Consider the following 23,820-nt stretch of genomic DNA (forward strand, 5'->3'; position numbering starts at 1 on the left):
ACACATAGTATCCAAGAGATGTAGGTGCACTCTTTCATTAAAGAAATACTCAGATGCCATTGCTGCTTTCATCATCTGAATGGGGACCTTCTCAAGCTCAGTGTTATCAGAATGTTGGAGATGTTGCTGGATCTACTGTACCTTTGAGAGCTTAGACATGACCTGGTTACGTCGCACACAAAAAAGGAGAGCTGATAGTGCTACAACACGCACCCCAATCTGCACAGCAATGGCCCTCCTGGAAGTGAGGAAAACCACCTGCTGGTGTGACTGTCCAATGCTCAGCTGGATGATCTGCTGGAAAAAGTTGCTACCTTTGGTCCTGAATCACAGACAGGAAAGTATCAATGCAGTCCATCTGCAGCTTCATACTGACCATCAACCTGCAGAAAATGTCTGTTGCCAGATGGGCTAAAATATCAAAAATATGTGGTACAACCAGTCTGTGGGCTATTCCTGCTTTGCTGCTGTTTGTGCATCAGGTAACCTGGGAGGAGAGTTAAGTTCTGAAACCAAGTGTTAAACAATGAAAAGTATCCACTGCAGCCACTGTTTATCCATTTTGTATTTTTTTATGCTTGCTGGGACTTTGGAGAACTGCAGAGGAGCATTTTTGTGGTGGCTGAAAACCCCTTTCCGTAGGCGAATACTTCTCCAAATGGACACTACCACGTTAGCATAAATTAAGCATAATGGAGGCCCCGGAGCAGACCAGGAACATGCGGTAGAGATTACATCTCTGGGCGGGCTGGTTGCATGTTTATTTAAATTACACTGAGGTCAAAAAAGATGGATTGATTTCCCCCTTTAAATACGACACTTGAAATTACTGAAAACGAATTTATACCAGAATCAAAAGTGATGCCAGAATCAAAGAATGGTAAATAAGCTTTTATTTAATAGTATGGATTGCACTTTGCATAAAAGCTGCAAGCTGTATAAAAAATTTAAAAAAGTACCGATTTTAGTTTTAAGAAACTTGCAAATTGATTGTACTTGTAAAAAAAAGAAAAACAATTCTTTAGATTTCATTATTTGCATATGTGATAATACTTTTATTATTTCTTTTTTTTTTGTTAATTTTGTTTGCATTTTTTTGCTCTTATATTTTTGGTTTTAATAGTAAATTCTTCTTGGGTCCCCCAGGGTCCAAGTGGTATTCCATGTATGCAAAAAATGTGGTTAGGTTGAGGGTTAAAGGGTCAGTTTACCAACATGAGAGAAAACATATTATCTTTAGTATTTTCAAGCCAGATATGTAGCTACAGTGTTTGAGAGACCTTATAAGCTATGATTGTAGGTAGACACAGTATTTTGTTTTCAGGTTTTTATTAGTGTATCCCAATTTCTTCACTAGTGACTTGTAGAGTTGGCTAATGGCTAATAAATGTGCTGCTTAAGGTAGGGTGACGCATGACCCATAAACACTGGATTTCACCTTGATGACAGATGGCTGCACCTAAACAATTAATAGCATAGATCTTGTTTTGCCCTTTTGTTTTTCACGTAGAACAACACCAAGGTAACGCATCCAGGACGGTGGATGTGCACAGTGGAACGTTTGGTATGTAGCCTTGAATACGTATAACGACAACAGAGGGAGAAACAGTGCCTTGGTTTTATGTGTTTAGATAACGAGGACATTACAGATAGTCTCGCACACATGAAGAACAGTTAAGCTATAATACATGACATATATTTAATACTCATTAAACAAAAGATGTGGTAGCTGGAATTAATTGTGGCTACCTTTCATGAACGCCAACCCCCCTACGCCCAAAAGCATAAATGGTCTCTCCCACCGTAGCGGCGTCTGTCCTGTGCGGCGCTGACTGCAAATCAATGAAGCCCGTATAGTCGCTAAGTAGAAAAGAGACGGGGCTGGGCGACTGAAGTTGGGACAATTTGCGGAGGTTTCTGTTGCCGGATAGTCGACGACAACAAGGATATGTATACAGCGAATATGCGCAGAAACCAGTTTTCTTGTCTTTTAGCGGAGTAAGGAGGATATCTATCAACATATAGTCTACTTGTACGTGGAGTTTGGTGCATTTCACCTGAAATCTGTAGCTTTAGCAACAACTAACACCCACTGTCCAGTTGAGGATGATTTTTGCCAATACTGGAAACCCGATAAGGACTCCTCATCGCAAACAGGTAAATAAACAAATATTTACTAAAGACCAGGCTTACGACGTAAAGTTGCCTCGTTGGCAGCCTTATGGAATAAGTCTGTATGACAGAATCGCACAGCGCACATAAACCGAATGTGAACCGAGAAAACTTTTTTACTTGTTATTTAAAGTGGCAGCGTTCACGTTTTGTGATGTAATCGCCACATAGGCTACTTATGAATAATGAGAATACCTGCTGCTCCTGGGCTGCGGTCCAGGTCCTGTAGTAGGGACAACATGAACTGGCCATCGACACCACTTTACATAAACTAAACCCCGCATAACAACTTCTAGGGTGCATGTTTACTTGCACCAGTCTCTATTTTGTTTGGTTTCTGTTTCAGTGCGCTCTCTGTCAGCGCAGTAAGCCACTGGCTGCTTTATCTATTCGAGAGTAAATGCATCCACTGAGTTTACTTGCTGAAGGCTACAGATCTTCCCCTCTATAGCGTATAATTACACAGTATGGATGCCTCATTGCCCGCTGATGGATTCACTTTGTGCCAGTTACATATAGATGTCGAAAACACCCCTTGAGTCAATGGTTTGAATAAGCATATTTACTTTGCGCTGCTCATGCTGTTCTCCTGTGGCTAGAGCTCCATGGGTGAGGCCTGTTACTGGAAACCCTGTGTATATTTCCGGCTAGGATATGACGGGCTCCGCTGGTCTGTAGCTGGCTGATAAGATGTCGTCCTCTCCCCCATCTCAGTCTCTCGCACTCCTGCATCAGCCAGTTGTCTGAAAGCCAAATTCACTTTCAGCCCCACAGAAAAAGGGAGGTTACAGCCACCTGAGTCCCAGGCTTTGAAACATGAAGCTGTGGTCTTTGTGGCCGGAATCCTCTTTTAAGATCGCCTTGCCTTGTGTGTTGGTGTTATAAACAGTCACCGAGGTGCATGCATATAGGGCATGTCTCACTTTATATTATGTGGAATTTAGAGCTGAAAAGAGTTTTTTTTAAAACAAAACTATTATTCGGTTTTAAAGATAACTTGGAGCTTTTGGTTGTTTTTCTTCATCTCCTTTCCTACTGTTTAAGTTCTTAATATGACAAATATATTTGTTAATTATGTACCCAGAGATAGCATCAGCTATGCTTTTTTTTTTCCAGGATGTGATTCATGTCTGCTTAAGAGTCTGTCTTTGAGAGACCAAGAGTTTAGCTTTAATAAGACTTGTCTTATTTGTTATTCTTGTTTTTGGGTGGCACATTGAACTGTTGTATCACAGCAAGAGGGTTCTTGCTTTGTGTCTGCTGACTGTGTGGAGTTTGAATGCTCTCCCTGTGCCTCTCTCGATACTTCCTCCCAGAGTCCAAAAATATACTGGTTAGGTTAATTGGTGATGCTAAATTGACCGTAAGCATGGCCGTGTTGGCTCTGTGATGGAGTGGTGACTGGTTCAGGGTGTAGCCACCCACAGGCTTAAGTCCTCCCATAACCATCCACAGGAATATAAAAGGATTACGTATAGTGTATTTTAATGAAACTGTGAAGATAAAAAAGATACAGGAGGTGTAGTAGCTCGATGTGCGCTCGATGATACGGTACTTGCAGAATCCCGGTAAGGTAATTATTGTTTACATCTGTTGGCCTGACAATATGTGAAAACTCTGTGTTTGCTGTTATCAAGACAAACACCATCTTAGGCAATTAATAATTTGACTTTTATCAGTTGTTTCTCATTAATCTCATTCTGTTCAAATTGTGTAGCAATCTCACCATGCTTCGAAAAGCGGGTGACTGGTGGTTAAGGGTGAGGGAGATAGAGACTTTTGCCCCCAGTCAGTGGGAAAACAGTAGGTCAGGCTTGTTTCATGGTGAAGGCATGTGAGGCAGGCGACCAGTTGGTCACAAGAGAAGATCCTCTAGGCTGACGTCCAGATTTGGATTGCTCAATCCTGTCACCACTTCGTGCTTGGGATGCCATCAGCTTCCTCTCAGCGTGTGATTCTTCAAAGAGGGGGGTGGGGGGAGGGATTGGAGGTCGGGGGTAATCACTGTCAGATAGCGAGGAGGGAGACAAATCCCCAAGGGGAGAAGTTCTGTCAGACTGGGACATCTGTGTCTTGTAAACACAAAGCTCAAAGTTGCTCAGTCGCCAGAGGACTTTTACTTTTGCTTTTTTTTTATATTCCCCGCCTTCGATAAAGAGGCTCAGTAGCTAACAAACACAATGCTGACACTGAAAGCGTTGGTTCACTTTGTGAAAAGACTGTCATACATATATATTGAAGTCTGAAAAGCCGTCCCTAAATAAGTAAAGCATGTTATAGCAGAATATTGAGGTTAAAGGGTTTAGAGCTACACCTTAGATGGCTGCAGATAGCTTATTCGACACCCTGAGGCATTGTGACGTTAGTGTGATGCTGATGTCAAAGCTACAGGTGGCTGTGTGGGCTGATTATGCTGACTGCAGAGGTATGTTGGGGATTGCCCTGTATCTATGAATCAGTGGTATGCAAATAATAATAATAATAATAATTCTCACACTGGACATTACATGTTTCCATGATGGTCTCCAGGGTTCAGACAGATCCTTGCTTTTCCCCTTGTACGTGTCTATTGTAACAACATGTATGAATGGATAATAAACCCTGTTTGATTTTTGATGAACCCTTGAAACGAGTCTAACCTATTGTTTCCCTGACGTACAACAGCAACCTGCTCTATTGTCACATCCCATGGCTCCACCCAGCCCGAGCACCAACAACAGCAGCAGCAGTAGCACTGCAGGCTGGGAGCAGCTCAGCAAAACAAACCTCTACATCCGAGGCCTGTCCCCTTCAACTACAGATCATGACTTAGTCAAGCTCTGTCAGCCGTGAGTACCACCGTCCTGCGTTGTCCTTTATTATCTGCCATTGATCATTCATTGATTTATTTTAGTTTGCACTGGTTGTGACTAATGAAATACACTATTTGGACAAAAGCACTCTGGAATATCGCACCATGAAAGCCCTCAGTGCACAATTTTTGTCCTGATGTTTATGCAGGGGAGGTTTAAAACTCTGCCGTTGCTGAGTCAGCAGAGCGTTGACGACTTTTACACACTGTGCACTTCAGCACTCAGCAACCTGGCTCTCTAACTTTACGTGGTCTGCCACTACATGGCTGAGTTGATGTGCTTACACTTACAGTTAACTGTAGAATATCCAGGAGGAAATAAATTTCACAAACCTGTTGCAGGGGTGGTATCGAATAACCAGTTCTTTTACAATTGCTTGTAAAGGTAGACTGCGTGGCTTGTTGCTTTATTTTTATACAGCTGAATTCAAAGATTAGGAGGTGTGGCCCAGTGCTTTTGTTCATATACTGTAAATTTATGAGAATGCAAACAGGTTGATGTAAGAGGTAAATGTGTCATTTTAGCAATATAACAGCAATATTCAAGGCTACACTTCAATACTGATTTAATAGTTATCTCAAGGACTATACATGGAAAGAGATAAATAGAACATAACTCAACTTGACAGCATACAGGGCACAGAGTCAAAGATTTCATATATCGTATGTGTGGGGGGAAAAAAAAAAAGAAAAGGTATGCACTGAGCTCATTCACAGCCCTCTTTGCATCCTGATTGCTTTTTATATACCAAGGAGACAGACCATGGCGCATCAGAAATTTCATTTCCTTTTCTCTCTGAGGCCCCATCTTAAAAATATGACAGTGAATAAGAAGGAAAAATGTGCGGTTCATTTGTATGCAGAGGCTTATAGGTAAATTTCGGGTCCAAAAGAAAATTTTTGACCCTGGGGATTTTTTTTGTTTTTCCGAATCATGTGAGGATGTAGTTGGAATCATTTTATTTGTCGTGGTGTATATAGGTGCATCGCAGAGATCACATCAAACGTGCTGCTTACCACTTCCTTTTTAAATATGGGAGCAAACAAGACTTGACTTGTACATTCAGAATACCTCACTGGATCACAGCGAATGATCTGAAAGTTGTGATAAGCGGTTACGTGTTAGGTACATGCAAATGTTCTGCATTTTGATGGTTCTGTAAGAGAAGTAACAGGATCTGTAGTTGAGTAAATTAAAATTAATGTTCAGGAGAAAGAGGGGGTCATAAGTTCATGCTCTTTCACCCAGTTTAGCATCTGTAGCTTATATATCCTCCAGTTTGTTTCAGGTTACATTGTGTCCTGAAGCAAGGGCATATAAACCCTTCAGATTGGAAAATACTGTACAATTTAAAAAAAAAAAAAAAAAAAAAAAAAAAAAAAAAACTAAATAAAGATTCTGGAGATTTTCCTTTTGTCTTGTTATTCCCATTTTGGTCACAGATTTTATTACTAACCCTTTTCTAGTTTGAAGAGGACTAAACGTTGTACCCACAAAAGCACTTTTTATCTCTATTACATAATATTTGTGACAGAGCAATTTAGGGTTTTGTCTTAAGTAACATGGAAATTTAAAAGGGTGTCCTGATTAAAAGGGAAAGCATAGGAGCAATGTAGTGAATGGAAACTGTGGTGACCTGTAAGCATGACATGCAATGCAAAATGGTCAAGTACACCACTTTGCATTTACTAAACTAATTTAAACTTTCAAGCGATGGATTGGAAAGACGGCTAATGCCAAGAAAGAATCATTTGAATGCGATAATCTTTGTATTTCATGAGGCATGGGTCTGTCAGTACTTTAGAGAAATCTGTCAGTGAAAAAGGCTTCTGTGAAGACAGTTTTAATGTGTGTATATAGTTCACTAGTGAGCCTAAATATAATCTTGAAACAGCCTGTGACACATAGACTATGCAAGGATGTTGCCCTTCAGCCACCCTCCTTCTTGCAAGAGACAATGAGACTGTTAAAAGTTTAAAACGCTGGTTTAGGTAAAGGGACTATTTGAAATTGGAGATTACTTGTTTGCAGCACTGTGGGGTTTTCAGCACCACATGGAAACCACTTCCTGTTTCTCATGTTTTTACAGTGATGTCATGGATTGTTGCTCAACCTCTTCTCTCAGTCAAAGTGTTTTATAACTGGCTTTGTCTGGTGCGCAAACCTGCTAACAATACCTCGCCTTTCTGCTCCTCCCATAGGTATGGCAAAATTGTATCAACAAAAGCTATCCTGGACAAGGCTACAAATAAGTGCAAAGGTGTGTCATGTTCTTTTTTTTTTGTCTTACCACCACTGCCCTCTTTTATCTCTCTTGAGATTCAATATGCATGAAAGGAAACTGCCACGCAAGATATACAGCACCTACACATTCCTAAAATTCTCCAAAAACTGCAGCATCCAGGGTGTGACTTCTGTCATTAAAAAAAAAATCAAGCAGACATGTAGTTTCAGATCATTTCAGGAAACAGACAGTCAGGCTGTTTAAAGCTGCCTCTCAGCTCGTGTTATTTTAAGCAGCGGCTCTTGACGCTGGTTTGTCGCTATCATGCACGCTGCCTAGGAGGAAGACGCGCCCAACTCTTCCTCTTCTTGCTGAGTGACACTGTTGGTCTTATTCCAGTTCTAGTAGATTGCCCACCTGACTAAAGCAGGGCTTGCTGAATCTCTAGGGGTAATGGGATTAAGAGATCGCGTTGTCACTCTCTACTGGATTATAGAGATGCCAGTAAATCAAAGTCCTTCAGTGAAATGAGAAACCATTAAAGACCTTGCGAGGCTCTGACTGAATTTTAAATAGAACAGGCTTTTGCGATGACCTTACTTATCCACTTTAAAAACTGCCTTATTTGGCTTTTTTACTGTTTTCATAAACTGTCAGACCGGATTCACATAAAACAGTGTGACCCATTTTTTTTTTTTTTTTTTTTTTAGCTGGAACTGTTCTGATACATTCATCATAACTCATTTTAAATGTGTTCTATATATCAAGAGCAGTAGAAGCTATAAACTATGTATACACCCTGTTTGTACCCCCATTACAAAGAGCTGAACTGACCCACTGGTATCTGCAGCCTCAGCACTTTTTTTTTTCCCCCCCTACTTTCGAAAAACATGCTGTCACACGCACAAATCAAGCATATTTATATGTACAAACAGAAAGAACTATATCATGTAATATACAAAAATACACATTTTAAAGTTACATCTTAAAATATAGAATGAATAGTTATCTCAAGGATAGCTATTGGTGGTTCTATCATTATCTGTTCCTGGTATAGAGAAATTCCTTGTAAGAGCAAGTCCCATCACTTGACATCGATCTTTGAAATGCCTCTGGGTAGTTATTTGGGCAGTTATTGTGATGACCCCTTCTAAATGAATGAGGAGAAGGCTGTAGGTTTAATTTCAGTGGTTATTGGGTCATAAAAGTCAAATCCAGCACAAACTATTAAAAAAACATTTGGTAGCCACTTGAAGCAATAAATCACTTTAATAAAACCTGTCTGACAGTGAAGGAGGTTTAAAGATCTCAAAAAGCAACACATCATAACACGATCTAAAGAAACACTTGAGAAAGTCACTGTCATCTCTCTGTCTGGGAAGGGTTACAAAGCAAATTCTAAGGCTTTGGGACTCAATTGAACCACGGTGAAAGCTACTACACACATCTGGAGAAAACTTGGAGCACTGTAAACCTTCCCACGGGTGACCAGCTGACCGAAATTACTCCAAGAGCACATCAGTGACTTATCCAAGAGTTCACAAAAGAACCCAGAACAGCATTAAAGAACCTCAGGCTTCACATCTCTGTTAAGGTCAGAGTTCAAGATTCAACAATAAGAAACAGACTGGGCAAAAATGGCGTGGATAGCAGAGTTCATGTAGAAAATCACTGCTGACCAAAAGGAACATAAAGGCTCGTCTCACATTTGCCAAAAAACATCCTGATGATCTTGAAGACGTTTGGGAAAATGCTCTGTGGACTGACGAGACAAAAGCTGAACTTTTTGGCAGGTGCAGAAGGCTAACACAGCATTTCAGAAAGGGAACATCATTCCAACAGTGAAATATGGTGGTGGTAATGTGATGGTTTGGGGCTGTTTTGCTGCCACAGGACCTGGAAGACTTGCTGTGGTAAATTTAACCATGAATTCTGCTCGTGATCTCACACTGAAGCACATTTGGGTTCTGCAGCAGGACAATGATCCAGAACACACCAGCAAATCCACCTCTGAATGGCTTTAAGTGGCCTAGTCAAAGTCCTGACCTGAATCCAACTGAGATGCTGTGGCATGACCTTAAAAAGCTGGTTCATGCTCAAACACTTTTTGTATGTCACACAGTTTAAACTGTCAACAACATGTTTCTCAGTTTGACTGCTGAGTGGCTCAGAGGGTCCCCTGTAGAGTTATTCAGAATTTGTTGAGAGCCATGTCTTCTCCTCATGTAATGTCTCTGGTCTAGAATGTCATCCTAATTATGTGTTTTATCCCCTCAGGATATGGCTTTGTTGACTTTGATAGCCCCGCTGCAGCTCAGAAAGCTGTGGCTACCTTGAAGACAAGCGGTGTCCAGGCTCAGATGGCAAAGGTAAGGCTTCATTGCAGACTAATCCTGATATCACATCAATACAAATCACTCAGCTTCACTCTTTGTCCTCCTTCTGGCTACTTGATCAACTTAAAACTAATCCTTAAGGTATTACATAGCAGGATTGCATGATATACGTTCCACAACCAGTATGCTCATTGGCTCTGATCACTGAATTGAATCATACAGGAAGTGTGTGCTGAGAACAGTCTCTATTTGTGTAATTACTGTATGTGTGACAAAAGTAACCCATGCACCAGTTTGTGGCAGCCTCTAGGTTGCTGCATGTGAATTATACAATTACTTGTAGCAGGGTTGTCAAACATAAGGGCCAAGGGCCAGAATTGGCCGCCAATTCTCCAATCTGGGCTACTGGACAGGAACAGGAAAAACAGGAATATGGGACACAATGTGCAGTGAGCTACCAGAACTTTTTTTCTGTAATTTTATACATTTATCATGTAGAAACACTAGCTTTTATTGTCATATCTCCGGGGTTAAATGTGCAGGTAAATGTCTTTACGCTGCCAGAAAGGGAAGTTTCACTTGTCTGGCCAAGATCAAAGTGGGCTGTGTGTGGCCCTCAATGTAAAATGAGTTTTAATGAATATGTACTCTGCTGGATTGCAGTTGTTCCATTTGCAGTAATTATTAATGAACAAAATGGTAGGTTAATGTGTAACAGGTATTTCTGGTGTGCGTGTGCTTTAAACGTGATTTAGGAGTTGATGTTCAGTGAGCTTGGAGGTCATAGTTCATGTCTTGTCAAAAGAAAGTAGTAAGTACTTTTACTTGACTGCTGTCAAAAGGACTCTACCAAGACATTTGCTGAATCTCCAACCTCTTCCTGCAGCTTTCTCCCTGGTGTCGTTTTTGCTGTCATTAATAGTCTTCTTCACTTGTGTTCTATCAGTTTCCATTTTGGTTCTCATTTGTACAAAACTAGAAAACATTTGTTATCATTTTTTAGTACATTTCTGCTTTTGAGAGCATTCCAAAAAACTAATTTGTATCTGAGCTTTAAAACTAATCTGAAAGTTTGAGGATTTTAAACATTTAAAGAAACAACAACATTGTGACATGTTTGCTGGGATTGGTCAGTATTTCCTTGACTTGTTTTTCTTCTGTTGAAGCTTGCAATCAGTTGATGCTCAGCTGGATTGGATCTACTCATCAGAAGCTTGTTCAAGTAGATCAAGTTGCAGTTGTTGCTCAGCTCCTATAAATATGGCTGTGAACTGCGTTGCGCGTTAAGTAGCGCCGTGATGATGGGAAACATGACATCAGGACAAAGTGACTCAAATTGTTCTGTGTCAAATTCTCAGGGCTTGACTGAAAGTTTTAAAGGTGCATGAAACTCCAGTGCACTTTGGAGAAACAGTATCAGTTATACTAAAATCGCAGTGACGCAGACCAGAAGTTACTACATCATTACGAAATCGATACATAAAGCTTTTTTTCACGAATGCATGATTAGCAAAATAAAAAGTCAAAAACCAACAGAAGGCTCTCAGAATGTGAGTAGTGATCTCTAAACTGCATTTAAAAAGAGGAGAAGCCAAATTCTCATGTAAATATAAGGAGTCAAGGGTACTACTGTGTATCAAATACTTTGTGACACATTGTTTTGGCAGTATTCAAGAAGTTATACTACAGCAGGACAATGTTCCAAAATATAGTCAACACTTTGCAAGAACCATTTTAACACCAAAGAAGACCACGGAGGACTTCACTCCACAATTACATGACCTTAACCCGTCTGAATATTTATGGGGACACTTAATTAATGAGAGAAATCGAATACATTCCTCGTATCGTAGGACGTTTTTTCAAACTGTAGTGGGATGACTTGGATCATCAGGCTTTGTAGAGTACATATCAGATCACGTACATGTTATCATTAAAACCACTAGGAGGTCATACCAAATACTAAAATAAAATTCTTTGGTGGTCTTTTTGTAACAAACATTATTTTCAGCTTTTATAAATGATGTTAGATTAGTTTATTAGAAAAGGCCCCACTCAATAATACATGAAGCAGAAGCAGCTCTGTCTGTTAACTTGAATGAAACACTTAAAAAGGAACTGAAGGTTGTGGAAGTTTAGAGAACAGACCATAAATTCATGTTACATTTGAGCAAAACAAAGCAGATTATATTACAGCTCTAAACAATATTTTAATATTTAATGTTTTATTTGAAATTGCTATTGTCTAAAAAAGTAGTACTGCGAGTAAAATTGGTGATGGTGACACAGCTCGATTATTTTTCATCACTTCATGTATATCCATGTTGATGTGCTCCTACGGTATGTCTGCCCAGGCTGATGATATTCTACCCACTTCAAAGACTTTTCATTAAATCTCCCAATATAATCGTGTATTTACACAGCAGTTCAAGTTAGAGTTTTGAATATTGTTAAATGAATATACAGGAATATAAAATAACAGATGGTTCGATGGTGGGCTCTGAAGTCATGTTATTTAACTTGTGGCTTTATATCTTTCAAAAAAGGAAATGAATAATTGAGAGTTGGTTTGGTAACAGTGGATTGTCTGGGAAAAAATAGTTCATCTTCCCACACAACACTGAGCAAGTGTCCTGTGTCATTTCCGTGTCTGCGGTCCAATGGGATCTTGCTCCAACCAGTATGCTTTTTTTTTTTTTTTTTTTTTTTTTTTTAAAAATACAAACATTAAAAATAAATGTTTCTTAAGGTTTTAGATACGTCGTTATGTGCGTACCATTGTCATTGTTACTTCGATTTGGATCATTAAGGCAAAACTGAATCCAGATAAAAATAAGCTATTGAAGTCGACTTACTGGATCTTTAAAATGAGGTCATTCACCTCAATCTAACTTCTGTTTACATAAGTCACAAGTAACGGTAAGTACTGGGTCAAAATTCCCCGTGAATATTTACAATTAAGTCATGTCTAACAACCATAAAAAGAAGCTCACTTATTTATTGATTGATTTATGGGTGTCCACTCTGCTGGCAAAGATCTAACAGTTTCAGCAGAGCCTGTGTGAACTTTAGCTTCACTTCCTGTTCTTAGCTGAAAGGAGTACAACCCGCTGTTTGCTTCTGCTGCTGATGTGTGTTTAGAGATGCTCTTCTGCATATGTTGATTGTAATTGGTCTTGCTGTCAGTTTAAAGCAATTTGACCGTTTTCCTCTGACTTCTAGCATCAACAGCATGTTGGATATTTTCTCCTTTTCAAACTATTCTCTGTAAACCCTAAAGATTGCTGATCTACTGGGATTTTCCCACACAACAGTTTCTGAAATACTCAGACCAGCCCATCTGGCACCAGCAACCATTCAGTTTTGAGGGTTAAATCCTATGTTTGAACACATTGCTATTGTTTGGTGTTGCCTAAGCTGCAGCTAATTTGTTGTCATTCCATTTTCTGTTATTGTTGCTGTTTATGAAAAACACAACACAGATGCCTATAGTGAGAGGCCTCTCCCCAGGGATTCATAGCTATCTCTTGCATTTCTGCTGATGCTCTTAAAATACATCAAGAAGCCAGCTGCGAGCCTTAAGCCACCATGAGCCGCATGCAAATATCATCTTATCAGTGCTCTTAGCCAACCCCTTATTACTGAAAACTCCCCCATTACTGAGGATAAATAATATTGAATTCCTAAGGAAGTGGCTCCTTTCCTCTTCCGTCTACACATTACTAAAAAGTCAGTGTGGATGTGATATTACAAAGGAATATTTTTCCAGGTGTGTTTAAGGCATTTCTGGTATTGTAATTACAATGTTTTGATATATGTGCGCTTTGTTCTTTTTTTCTTCTTCTTCATCTTCTTCTTCTTCGTCTTCTTAGCAACAAGAACAAGACCCAACAAACTTGTACATCTCCAACTTGCCTGTGTCTGTGGATGAGCAGGAACTGGAGAACATGTTAAAGCATTTTGGCCAGGTCATATCAACTCGCATCCTGAGGGACTCCAGTGGAGTCAGCAGAGGAGTGGGCTTTGCAAGGTTGGATTCTTTTGTAATTTATTGTCAGATATAGAACTTGAAATGGTATTGAGAAGTTGTTGTTGTTTTTTCCCCCCCTGTGCATACCGCACTGGTATGACTAAACCAAATAAGCATGTGAAATAACTGAAAAACTTCTCTGGCCTCTACCTAGCATTGTATATTTTTTGTTGAAAAATTGTTGGATTGCTTCCTGGCCAAAAGAGGTATCTTTACAACTATAAATGGGAAGAGACTACTTTTCGCCACTAAAACATAAGTGTTGTCAAGGCCAGGAATAGAAACATGTGGCATGGGCCTTTCCAGACAGGCAAGAAAATCAACAGGAAGTCTGATATTAACTTATTATGAACAATGCCACAGTTTTAATCACATTTGCTATGTTCTACTTGATTTTTACCAGTCATAAAGTAGAAATAAATCTTTATATCACTAAAAAAATAAAAATAAAAAAATAAAAAAATTCTTGTTGTAAAAATCTCAATGCCCTTTTCAGAATTTGTTTCACTTCTTAAAAATAATACCTAAAAACACATACACTGGGGCTGTTGTCGATTAACAAAGAAACTGTTCATGTATGGACAAATGGAAACGCCTTTAAAAATAGTTTCACAATGACTGGTTTATTTAATTGCAGTGATAATAATAGCTTCCGCCAGTCGTACTCGCATAACCTGACATTTAACTAAAATACCTGACAGTCAAAGCCATGGTCAAGACTGGCAAAACAGAAATTATCATATTGCATCACGGGAATCTTTTTGTGCATGTCCAAAACCATTCAAGTTGATTCTAAAAAAGATGCACGCTATGAACTTGTAGATAAAAATCACTTATGACAAACCACCACTTCCACTAACTGATAAAGAAGTCATTTTAGGAAAGCACCTGACGCCTTGTTGCTGCAAATGTCACTTCTGTTGTTTTTCACTCTGTTTTTGGGCTTCAGGATGGAGTCAACGGAAAAATGTGATGCAGTCATTTCACACTTCAATGGAAAGTTCATTAAGACACCTCCAGGTGTACCAGGTAAGAACATACACTATACCTATACTATATTTGGTGGTGTGTATTGTACAAAATACTGCATTTAAGGTTTAACACCTATGTCATTAACAAAAAGATGTGATAGAAAATAAAGTCTATTAGGGCTAGTCTGCATAAGATTGGGTGGAGTTGTATGGGCCAGATGAAGTGACTGGCTCAGTGGTTCATTCTTCCAACAGGAGTCAGTGAGTCTGCTGGTAAAGAGCTCGTATACACTCAGCCCTAAGAGGCAGAGCATAGACAAAGAAAACGAAAGAGCTGCTCTGTGTGGCTTTCACTCCCTCTCTAAGCGTTTTAATTGGATTATTAGACTGAAGTAGTCTCTGCTGGCCGTGCCTTGGTCAGGAAGGGGAGGGGATTAAAGCTCCACAGCTGCCAAATTAGATGTCTGTGTTCCCAGGCTGGCTAGTAAATGTGTACTCCTAGGCTTCAGAGAGTGACTGACTACACAGAAAATAATGGCGAACAATGAGTCTGTGCAATAGTGTTTGTTAAACACAAATCTCATATTTCATTCTCTTGCCATGCCTCTTTCTTTTTTTTCTTTTTTTCATTTTAGCGCCAACTGAACCTTTGCTCTGCAAGTTTGCTGATGGTGGACAGAAAAAGAGACAAAGCCAGAATAAATTTGGCCAGAATGGTCGATACTGGGGAAGGGATGGTGACTCTAGACTGGTAAGTTGATGGAATGAGTCTCAGCTACTAATTCATGGGCAGATAGGAATAATAATAAAGGGCAAAAATGTGAGGCCTGTGCTATGAAGCAGGATTTGAAGCTCAGCAATGGTAACTTCAGATTTACTTGGTAGCATGTTTTTTGTTTCATGACAATAGTTTGGTTTTTGCCATATGTTTTGCCATAACAATTTAACTTGAAAACTCATCTGCTCCAGAAAATAGCGTCACTATTCCTAGAAAATCCCGTGGATTTTGGTGCAGATTCCTTAGAGGGTCTCTTAAGAGAGAGGTTTTAGAGTCAATCTTGGGTATCTATATAAGAAATCAGATTCTCAGTGGAAAGACTGAGGCCTATTGTTCTATGGGTCTTTGTATAATTATATGACACATTTAAAACACTAAAGTCTTGTATTCATTAACGTCATAAGATTTGCAGATAAACCTACTCGCCAGTTTAAATGTTACATTCTTTTTCTTTTGCTACCATGAAATTTGGATAGTATACCAGCTAGAGGGGCGGCTCAAAGAATAAGACAAAATCTGTGATACACTATAAAAATACATCTAAACAACACATTATTCATTATTTCTGTCTTAATGGTGCCTTGATGTTTTCTTCCTTGCTTTAGCTGCTCATTTGCTTGAGATTACATTTTGCTTTTTTTTTTTTTTTTTTTGCTTTTTTTTTTTTTTTTAATGCAGCTTACAGGTCTGTAAGCTTTTGTGATGCTGTGCCCATCAGTTCACTGATCACTAGGTTTGGGAAGTCCTGGGTTTAATTATGGAGATGGCACTGAGTAAGATAAAGGCATGTAGTAAAAGCTGTCACATTTCACAATGTTGTGTTCAGCTTATTCAGAAAAGAAACGTTTGGCTGCTCCATTATTCACGAGGGGTCATCACAGCAGGGAGCTCCGCATGTTTCATTTGGCAGCCTTTTTTTTTAAATGTCGGATGCCCTTCCTGACGCAACCCTAAAGGGAATTCTGTCTCCTCCCAGGATCAAACTTGGGATTTGCTTGTTAGGGAAATGTGTAAATCACTACACTATGGAGCCACTTCTTTTGCATGTACTGACTGACTTTTTTGTTTGTTTGTTTTAAGCCTGTTAGTAGCCCTCATCACTGCCAGCCGAGGTTTTTTATTCCCCTCCAAATCATTAATGCCTGTAAAATTGTCTGCTCATATTCAGTGTCCACCTATGTCATAGTTCTCTCAGTTCACTGACAGTGCTTCAGGTGATGCTTTAGGCAGAGCTGGTAGAGGACAAATATCTGTGGAGTCTAATCTCAATGGCACTATTCTATGGAGGAAAGCTAAAAAGTAGTACCCTTGGTCAGTACACCAGGTGAACTAGTAGCTGAAGTCCCTTCATAGATCATCATCAAACCACCTTGCTTTGTGACTATTATCACACAGTCCTTTCAGAGAAACCTGCAACAGTGTAATAAACACTCCTTGTGTCTTATTTTAGAACTGCAAGCATTAAAAATGTCAGAAGTTAAAAATGTATATAGTAGGCTAGGAGATGGATTTTCTCAATCAGTTTCACAGAGACTAATAATACACATGACCACACTGCATACTCAAACATGGTGAACTTGTTTGCTCTGTCATTCACCCTTTGCACAGTCACAAAATGTGTCAATTGAGCATTAGCACCCCTTCAAGATGAATGTATTTATATATTACACTGTGAAGATAATCGGATTCCTTGGGCAAGCGCCAGAGAAATGCAAATGTACAAGCTAGTTCTGTCATTCAAGCTCAGGGCTTCTTGGTGACGTTGCAGAAAAGCTTTCTGGTTCTGCGAAAACTGGGGTGGTTTTTTTTGTTTGTTTGTTTGTTTGTTTTTTGTTTTTTGTTTTGTTTTGTTTTGGGAGTTTTTTTGGGGGGGGGGGGGGGTTACCAGCCAGTCTTTTCTCATTAACTGTTGGAACAAGCACTGACTGACTCAAAATGCTACAGCTGGTTAGGATGATCCATTTCTCGCAACTCCATAGTATTTAAGCTGCAGAGCAAGAAAGATTGCACAGATTTCTGCTGTCTCTACTGTGGGTACTACTCATTGTACATAGACTGTACAGTCTGCATTCAGTCAGCGCTATATCAATAAGCTCTTTTTAAAGAGCAATTTCCGTGTCGCTGATCACCACTGAACTCATTTGTTTTATCGTATGGGTGTAACACTCCTGTCAGCAGATTATCCTGTCTTCGTTCCTAGGCTCAACATTAACTTGGGCTAAAGGTCCGACTCTAGTTTTAGTTCCTGTTCTACAGGGCATGAATGTATGTGTCATACAGTGTGTGCTATACCAAATGAATGAACTAAAAGGGAATTATAAGTAATGACTGCAACTTCTGTTCCCAAAAAAGAGGAACAAAGTACAACACCACTGTTGGTCTGTTTCTTAATGGCAAAGCGGTTTCATCTGCAAAAAGAAGCCACCTAACAACTGGTTTGTGAAGGCTGGAGCACACTCATCATCACAGGTTCTTAAATCCTGGGATAGAAATGTCAATTGATTCCTTGATACCTCATACAATGTGCGCCCCACTTCACGGAGCACAAGTTATAGCTATAAACGCTGTAACATTATTAGTCCACAGCATGTGCTGTTCAAGGCACTGCATTTCTAGTGAGTGGTAATAATTTCTGGCTAGGTCTAGTGCTTTACACTTTGAGAAAACAAAACAAACCACCATCAGCTGACTGTGTTTGGTCAGTCAGTACAAACAGTGTTTATTTAAAAAAAAAAAAAAAAAAAAAAAAGATGAACATCTTCTGTTCCCAACAAACAGAAGTGTGTATATAGACCCAGTGTCACACCACAGATGATGGTTTTATGTTATTTAAAGTTGCAGACTTCATCTAAGTTGCTAAAGTCCTGTCTTCTTTTCCCTCAGGCTGGAATGACACTCACATATGATCCCAGTTCAGCTGCTATGCAAAATGGGTAAACTAGATTAACATGTATAATGCACTGTTGTTGTTTCAATATATTTACGTCATATAATAGAATATTCTCAATACACTTTGACAGATTTTTTCCAGCACCATACAGTATGTCAAACAGGATGATTACTCAAACTTCCATGTCTCCCTACATGTCTCCGCTTTCCACATATCAGGTTTGAATACTTTTTCTATTGATAAATATGCACTTTAAAACATATGTATGTAAAATACATGAACATTGTAATAGAAATATGTGATTTAGTTTCAAAAATATTTGTAAAACATGTGTCTTTGAGATTTGAAATAGTTTTTTTGGGGGGGGGGGGGTTTGGAGATGTAGGTCAAGTATGTGACAAATGCCGGTATAGCCTTTTATGCTTGTTTATGTGCCATCGCAGTAGGACGTGATCTCTGGAAATAGCATTTGCTCTGAGCCAGACTGTTTACAGAGTGTGTTTGTTGATGTTCCAGATGCAGAACCCATCCTGGATGCCTCATCAATCTTACATCATGCAGCACCCAGTAAGAACAGTTCTCCATATTTTGTTCTGCTGTTTCTCTTTTAATCATAATCTGTTAGTCACCAAATATGTCTTTGGTTTAGTGTAAACAGACGGACACATAAAGTAGTAGTTACACACAGATGACGCTGATTTATTTATTTATTTATTTATTTATTTTTGAGGACTGAGCAAGGTGTTTGTCTATGGGTGTCTAAATGACTGTTTTGAATGGACTGTATGAAGCTGTGTATTTAATGACATATGCTAAATGATTTCTAACAGATTTAAAATATGATGGTCTTAGTTTGAAATGAGTTGGCAACAATATACAAACAGTGTCTGATGCATCAGGCCAGTCGAGATGTTTATAGCCAACTTGCTCAACTTGTAAATTTCACCTTCTGCTACTTCTGCAGGGTACAGTGATATCGCCCTCTATCGACCCATCTCTGTCACTGCAGCCTGCTTCTATGATGGCGCCTCTCACTCAGCAGATGGGTCACCTCTCCTTGGGTAGTGCAGGAACGGTGAGAGAAACCTGCATGAGATTAACTGAGAGTGTTTGACTCATTATACTTTTGTCTTAGAGGAAAAAAAATTATTAAGATATGCTTATTTTGGTTTGTGAATAGTCTCATTTTCCATTTTCTTGCAGTTTATGGCTCCCAATACAGCTATGCAAGGAGCATATATCCCACAGTATCCACATCTGCCGACAGCCACTGTTCCTGTGGAAGTATGTGCAGCAACAAAATTGCAGCCTCACTTTTAGCAAAATATTTTGCCCCCCCCCAAAAACAAAAAACTGAGTTATTACTCTTTCTTTCAGGAAAACAGTGGACAGTCACATGTGGACTCATCCGGCAATCATTCCCCCTATTCCTATCAACAAACCAAGTAGTGCTGAGGTAACCTTTGGACAACAGCCCACACAACAATGTCTACAAACGCAGCGGACGCTAAGGATCTTTCACTGTTTTGCTCAAATGTTTAAAGCGATACTATTTCGGGTATCGTTTTCAGAGCGTACACCTAAGTTCATCAAAGGATTCAAAGTTTATTTAAAGAAGTTTTATTTTCATACTAGAATGTTTATTTTTTACTAGGGGTCGCACAGGACACAAGAAAGAATCACGTGTCCAGTTGTGCAAAGATGTTTTCTGTTCACCTTTTTCCTGAGGATTTTTTTTTTTTTTTTTTTTTTTTTTTTTTTTTTGCCAAATATTTGAAAATAACCTTTTTGTTCTTGCTGTGTGAGTGTTGATATGGTGATGTGTTTAGTGTTGTTGTTTTTTTTTCTTGTAAAGTGATTTATTTTTTTTCTTAGAACTCAGTCTTGCTGTCTGAAAATCTGCCTTAATAGTTTTGATACATTTCTTGAACAGACCACCACAAAGCAGCAATAAGCCAAAAAAAATTTGATAAGAGCTCTCACCTGCAGGCGGTCTTTTTTTTTTTTTTTTTTTTTTTTTTTTTTTAATGGAACATGTGTTTTTGCTCCCTTCCTCCAAAACCTACTAGAGCAGCAAAAGAAATTTTCCAAAGATGATTTTATTGGATGGAATATTTATTTAGAAAGAAGGCTGTGCATTCGTGTGGATGTTGAAATGTGTTTTTTTAGAATAGCTAAAATTAAGCTTGGTGGGGTGGGTGTAATTTTGTTTTGTTGGCTGTGCTTTCTCTTTTTAAAGGTGGTATTAGTAATTGTCGTTTTGATGAGGTAGGTGTTTTTCACTTTGCAAAAACGGGAAACATGGACGTATGATTGTGGAAAATTAATTAATCAAAGCCTTAAAATAGAACTTGGCCAAATGTTGCAAGAGTCGAAGGGTAAAAATTTGATGAATATGTGTATTTTATTGCGCCTCACTCTTTGATAGGAAACAATCAGACTTGGCACTTTCAGTTGTAGTTTACGTCACCAAAGCTTGTGAGGAAATGCCATCATTTGTCTCTTTAACAAAGGTGACCATGCAAAAAAAGAGTGTAGTTTGGACAGTGTGCCTTTTTTTCTTTTTTTCTTTTTTTTGTACATTTACATTTAGTTCAGTACACACACAAGTATGAAGGAAGGCTCCAGCAAGTGCCACAGATGACTTTCATGGTAACAGGAAAAATGGGATGGTGCAACACTATAGTAAAGATTCATTTAAAAGGAAAAAAAACTGATGGAGTTCTACAGAAGCAATCTGATATGAAATAGTGCTTTAAAAATAAGTGGCAATTTGTTAAATAGTTGATTGAACCATTTTAACTAAGGTGTCCTCTAGTAAGCCTGTGATTCGACCTGGTTGTCAGTCAGAGCAGTTATCTACCTCAGTTTTCTTTCTCCTCTGTATTAGGCCGGGTTAGCAGGTCCAGCCCGTCCTTCCAGACCAAATCCCACACTCAGGAGCCTGTCAGCCTGAAAGGAAACAGCTGTTTCCCTTTAGGGTTTTTTTTTTGTTTTGTTTGTTTTTTTTTTAAATACTTTTTGATTTTCCTCAAACCTGTTTCTTTTTTTTTTTTTATCTTATTATGATGGAATAACATAATCACTATTGGGGACAGCTCTACTTGCGTTCACTCACTCAGTTTCATAGCCTTTTTGGCAGCAGATTCCACAGGCAAATGTAAAGGCTTTTCAGATTATCACTGCTTTTGTGGTGTTCACTCAATCTGTGCTCGTTTATACAAACTTTGTGTTGAATCTACAAAGAGCAGCATTTCCTCTGTAGTTAGCTAGGTTGTGCAACAGATACAAAGGGCCAATTCTACTTGAGATTCTTGTGTAATGCCTGAGACTGACGAGTAATACTGTCCTGTGAGGTTAATGCTGCTAGCGGTGTCTGAACCAAGTGCCATAGTATCTGGGTCAAGAGTCGAAGAGGTGCATCAATAAAAAATTGCTCGTATAAGCAACCACCGTAGTGAACAGACATTAAGTTATATGAAAAAAGTTCTAATTTATGAAGATTTTTGTACAGACGGCTTTAGGTAATAAGAGATTTTCTAGAGCTATATGAGTTACATGTTGTTTTTTTTTAACTTGTGCCACAATTGCCAGACTTAACTTGTTTGTACAGTTTAAGGGATCTCTCCTCTTTATTTCTGTTTTATTGTGCTGTTTTATCGTGTTTGTTAAGCCCCAAACTTCCTTTTGTTTTTCCACCCTAGTAGATTGTTGCCCAAATTTTATTCTGTTAATTTCTTTGACTTTTTTTGGATTAAAAAAGAAATCTACTTTTACTCTGCCTCATTATTTCCAAGGAGACCTGATCATATTTTATTCTTTTATGGTGAATCTTGAATACAAATCTTAATTGAGTTTACTGGTTGGTAACCTTGCATTAGTTAATTATGTAAAATACGTAATTTGTGCGTTTTGCCAGCACAATATTTTTTTTAAAACGGTCAAACAATAAATTTTAATATGATGGTTGTTATTGGAGCTTGGCTGCAGCTTCAGAGGGCTGAAATCCAAAGCGTCTCTCACTTAGTCTCTCACTTCCAATTGAGGTTTTATAAGGAAATTGGCCTTATTAGAATTTGGAAAATATATATGCGTTAACGAGTTACCTTTTCTCAGACAGCTTGGAAAAAAAAAAAGAAAAGAAAATCTAGCTCAAATTGGCAAACAAAAAAATATACATGCCAAAAGAAGCATATGCATAAATATCCTAAAATTATCTTTATAGTCATTTAGAAATTATTGGTGGATTGACATTTTTCAGCAGCCATATAAAATTAAAAAAACACGCATGCACAAAATGCAAGAAAACGAACATCTGTTTAGTTCCCCCGTCAACACAGCAGCTGATAAAGGTCACTTTGCTGTCAGTTTTCTCCCAGAAAACACACTCAAGTAATGTGACCATGCACATCTCCTTCCTTCCACATTAATCAGTCTTTCAGATAGCCACTCACTGAATTAATGAGACATTATTATCTCATGCAGCTGGCTCAAAATATTATGTCTTGGACTATATATATAAAAAAGTCATGCATCAGAAGTGATCATTTAGGCCTCCAAGATGTGGTGTAATATGAAATATATCCTGTATTTTTACCTTAAGGTAACTATAAGACAGTTCAGTTTTTTTATTATATTAAATATCCAGGCTAAACTGAAGCTCTGACTTTCTGACACTAATATAAGAGGAAGACAATAGGCTTCTTGTTGAGATGGTCTACCAATATTTATGAATTGCTATGCTTTGAGCCCAGAAGGTGAGGACCTGGTAGGAAAGATATTAACTCTGTCACATGGTATTTCTGACAACATGCATGGCCTGGACGGGGTGAGTGGGTGCACTGGGGCGCTCTAGAAGCTTGGATGTGACTGTCTGTGAGCAGGCCTTGCCATGGCAGATGGGTCCCCGCAGTCTCCTGCAGAGTGCTGAGCCACCCTACGGGAAGCCACCGGCTCCAGACGAGGAGCAAAACTCACGCTCCAGCTGTCTGTGTTTTTGCCACATGCGCCTACAAGCAATGGAGTTGAAACCTTGTTTTACCCCCGAACAACAACCACTCTTTGCCTAAATGAGGCCCTCATATCCACTCCCTCCTTTGCTTACATTGGAGGCATCCTATATTCATACCCATTTTGATGCAGTGCATTGTTTTCTTATACCAGCTCAGGGTGTTCAAATTGCAAGAAGAGTGGAACCATATAGTGTGTGTGTGTGTGTGTGTTATATTTTTAAAAAGCCATGGATCAGTGAACCCTGTGATAAACAAGTGTAATAGGTATCACACAGAAAGTTCTGAAGTTAACAGTACAAATACTTATGAAACGAAACCACTTATTAAAAAAATTAAATACAATACAATTTTATATGTGTATATCTGGAGGGACTAGGATGTTAAATTTACTAGGAAATTAATTTAAACCTCTTTAAGAGGACAGACAGACAGTGAATTGTTCATGTTTACATAAAACAATTGCAAAGGCTCCATCTTCAAAAACTTGTTTTGTTTTGCTTTTGACAAAATAATGGTGACGAATTCGTCTCAGTTTTGAAACATGCAATTAAATAT

The 23,820-nt window shown here is 38.8% G+C and overlaps 1 protein-coding gene across 1 annotated transcript; it reads left to right on the forward strand.

Moving 5' to 3' along the window:
- The first annotated feature begins 1,819 nt into the window (after window positions 1–1,819).
- LOC120731271 (RNA-binding motif, single-stranded-interacting protein 1) lies at window positions 1,820–20,958 on the forward strand. The gene is made up of 13 exons (XM_040028216.1): window positions 1,820–2,157; window positions 4,837–5,000; window positions 7,226–7,284; window positions 9,526–9,617; window positions 13,457–13,614; window positions 14,564–14,643; window positions 15,221–15,336; window positions 18,247–18,296; window positions 18,384–18,471; window positions 18,770–18,820; window positions 19,218–19,328; window positions 19,457–19,537; window positions 19,631–20,958. The coding sequence occupies exons 1-13, from the start codon at window positions 2,107–2,109 to the stop codon at window positions 19,700–19,702; spliced, it is 1,173 nt and encodes a 390-aa protein (XP_039884150.1). The 5' UTR covers window positions 1,820–2,106; the 3' UTR covers window positions 19,703–20,958.
- The last annotated feature ends 2,862 nt before the right edge of the window (window positions 20,959–23,820 follow it).

Source organism: Simochromis diagramma, unplaced genomic scaffold, assembly GCF_900408965.1.
Source record: "Simochromis diagramma unplaced genomic scaffold, fSimDia1.1 OVJJ01000343.1, whole genome shotgun sequence".
Taxonomy (NCBI): domain Eukaryota; kingdom Metazoa; phylum Chordata; class Actinopteri; order Cichliformes; family Cichlidae; genus Simochromis; species Simochromis diagramma.

Coding starts and splice junctions, on each gene's coding strand:
- LOC120731271 (XM_040028216.1), top strand. CDS start 2,107: ATGATTTTTGCCAATACTGGAAACCCGATAAGGACTCCTCATCGCAAA. Junction 18,297..18,383: donor TCAGCTGCTATGCAAAATGG/GTAAACTAGATT, acceptor ACACTTTGACAG/ATTTTTTCCAGCACCATACA. Junction 18,472..18,769: donor CTCCGCTTTCCACATATCAG/GTTTGAATACTT, acceptor TTGATGTTCCAG/ATGCAGAACCCATCCTGGAT.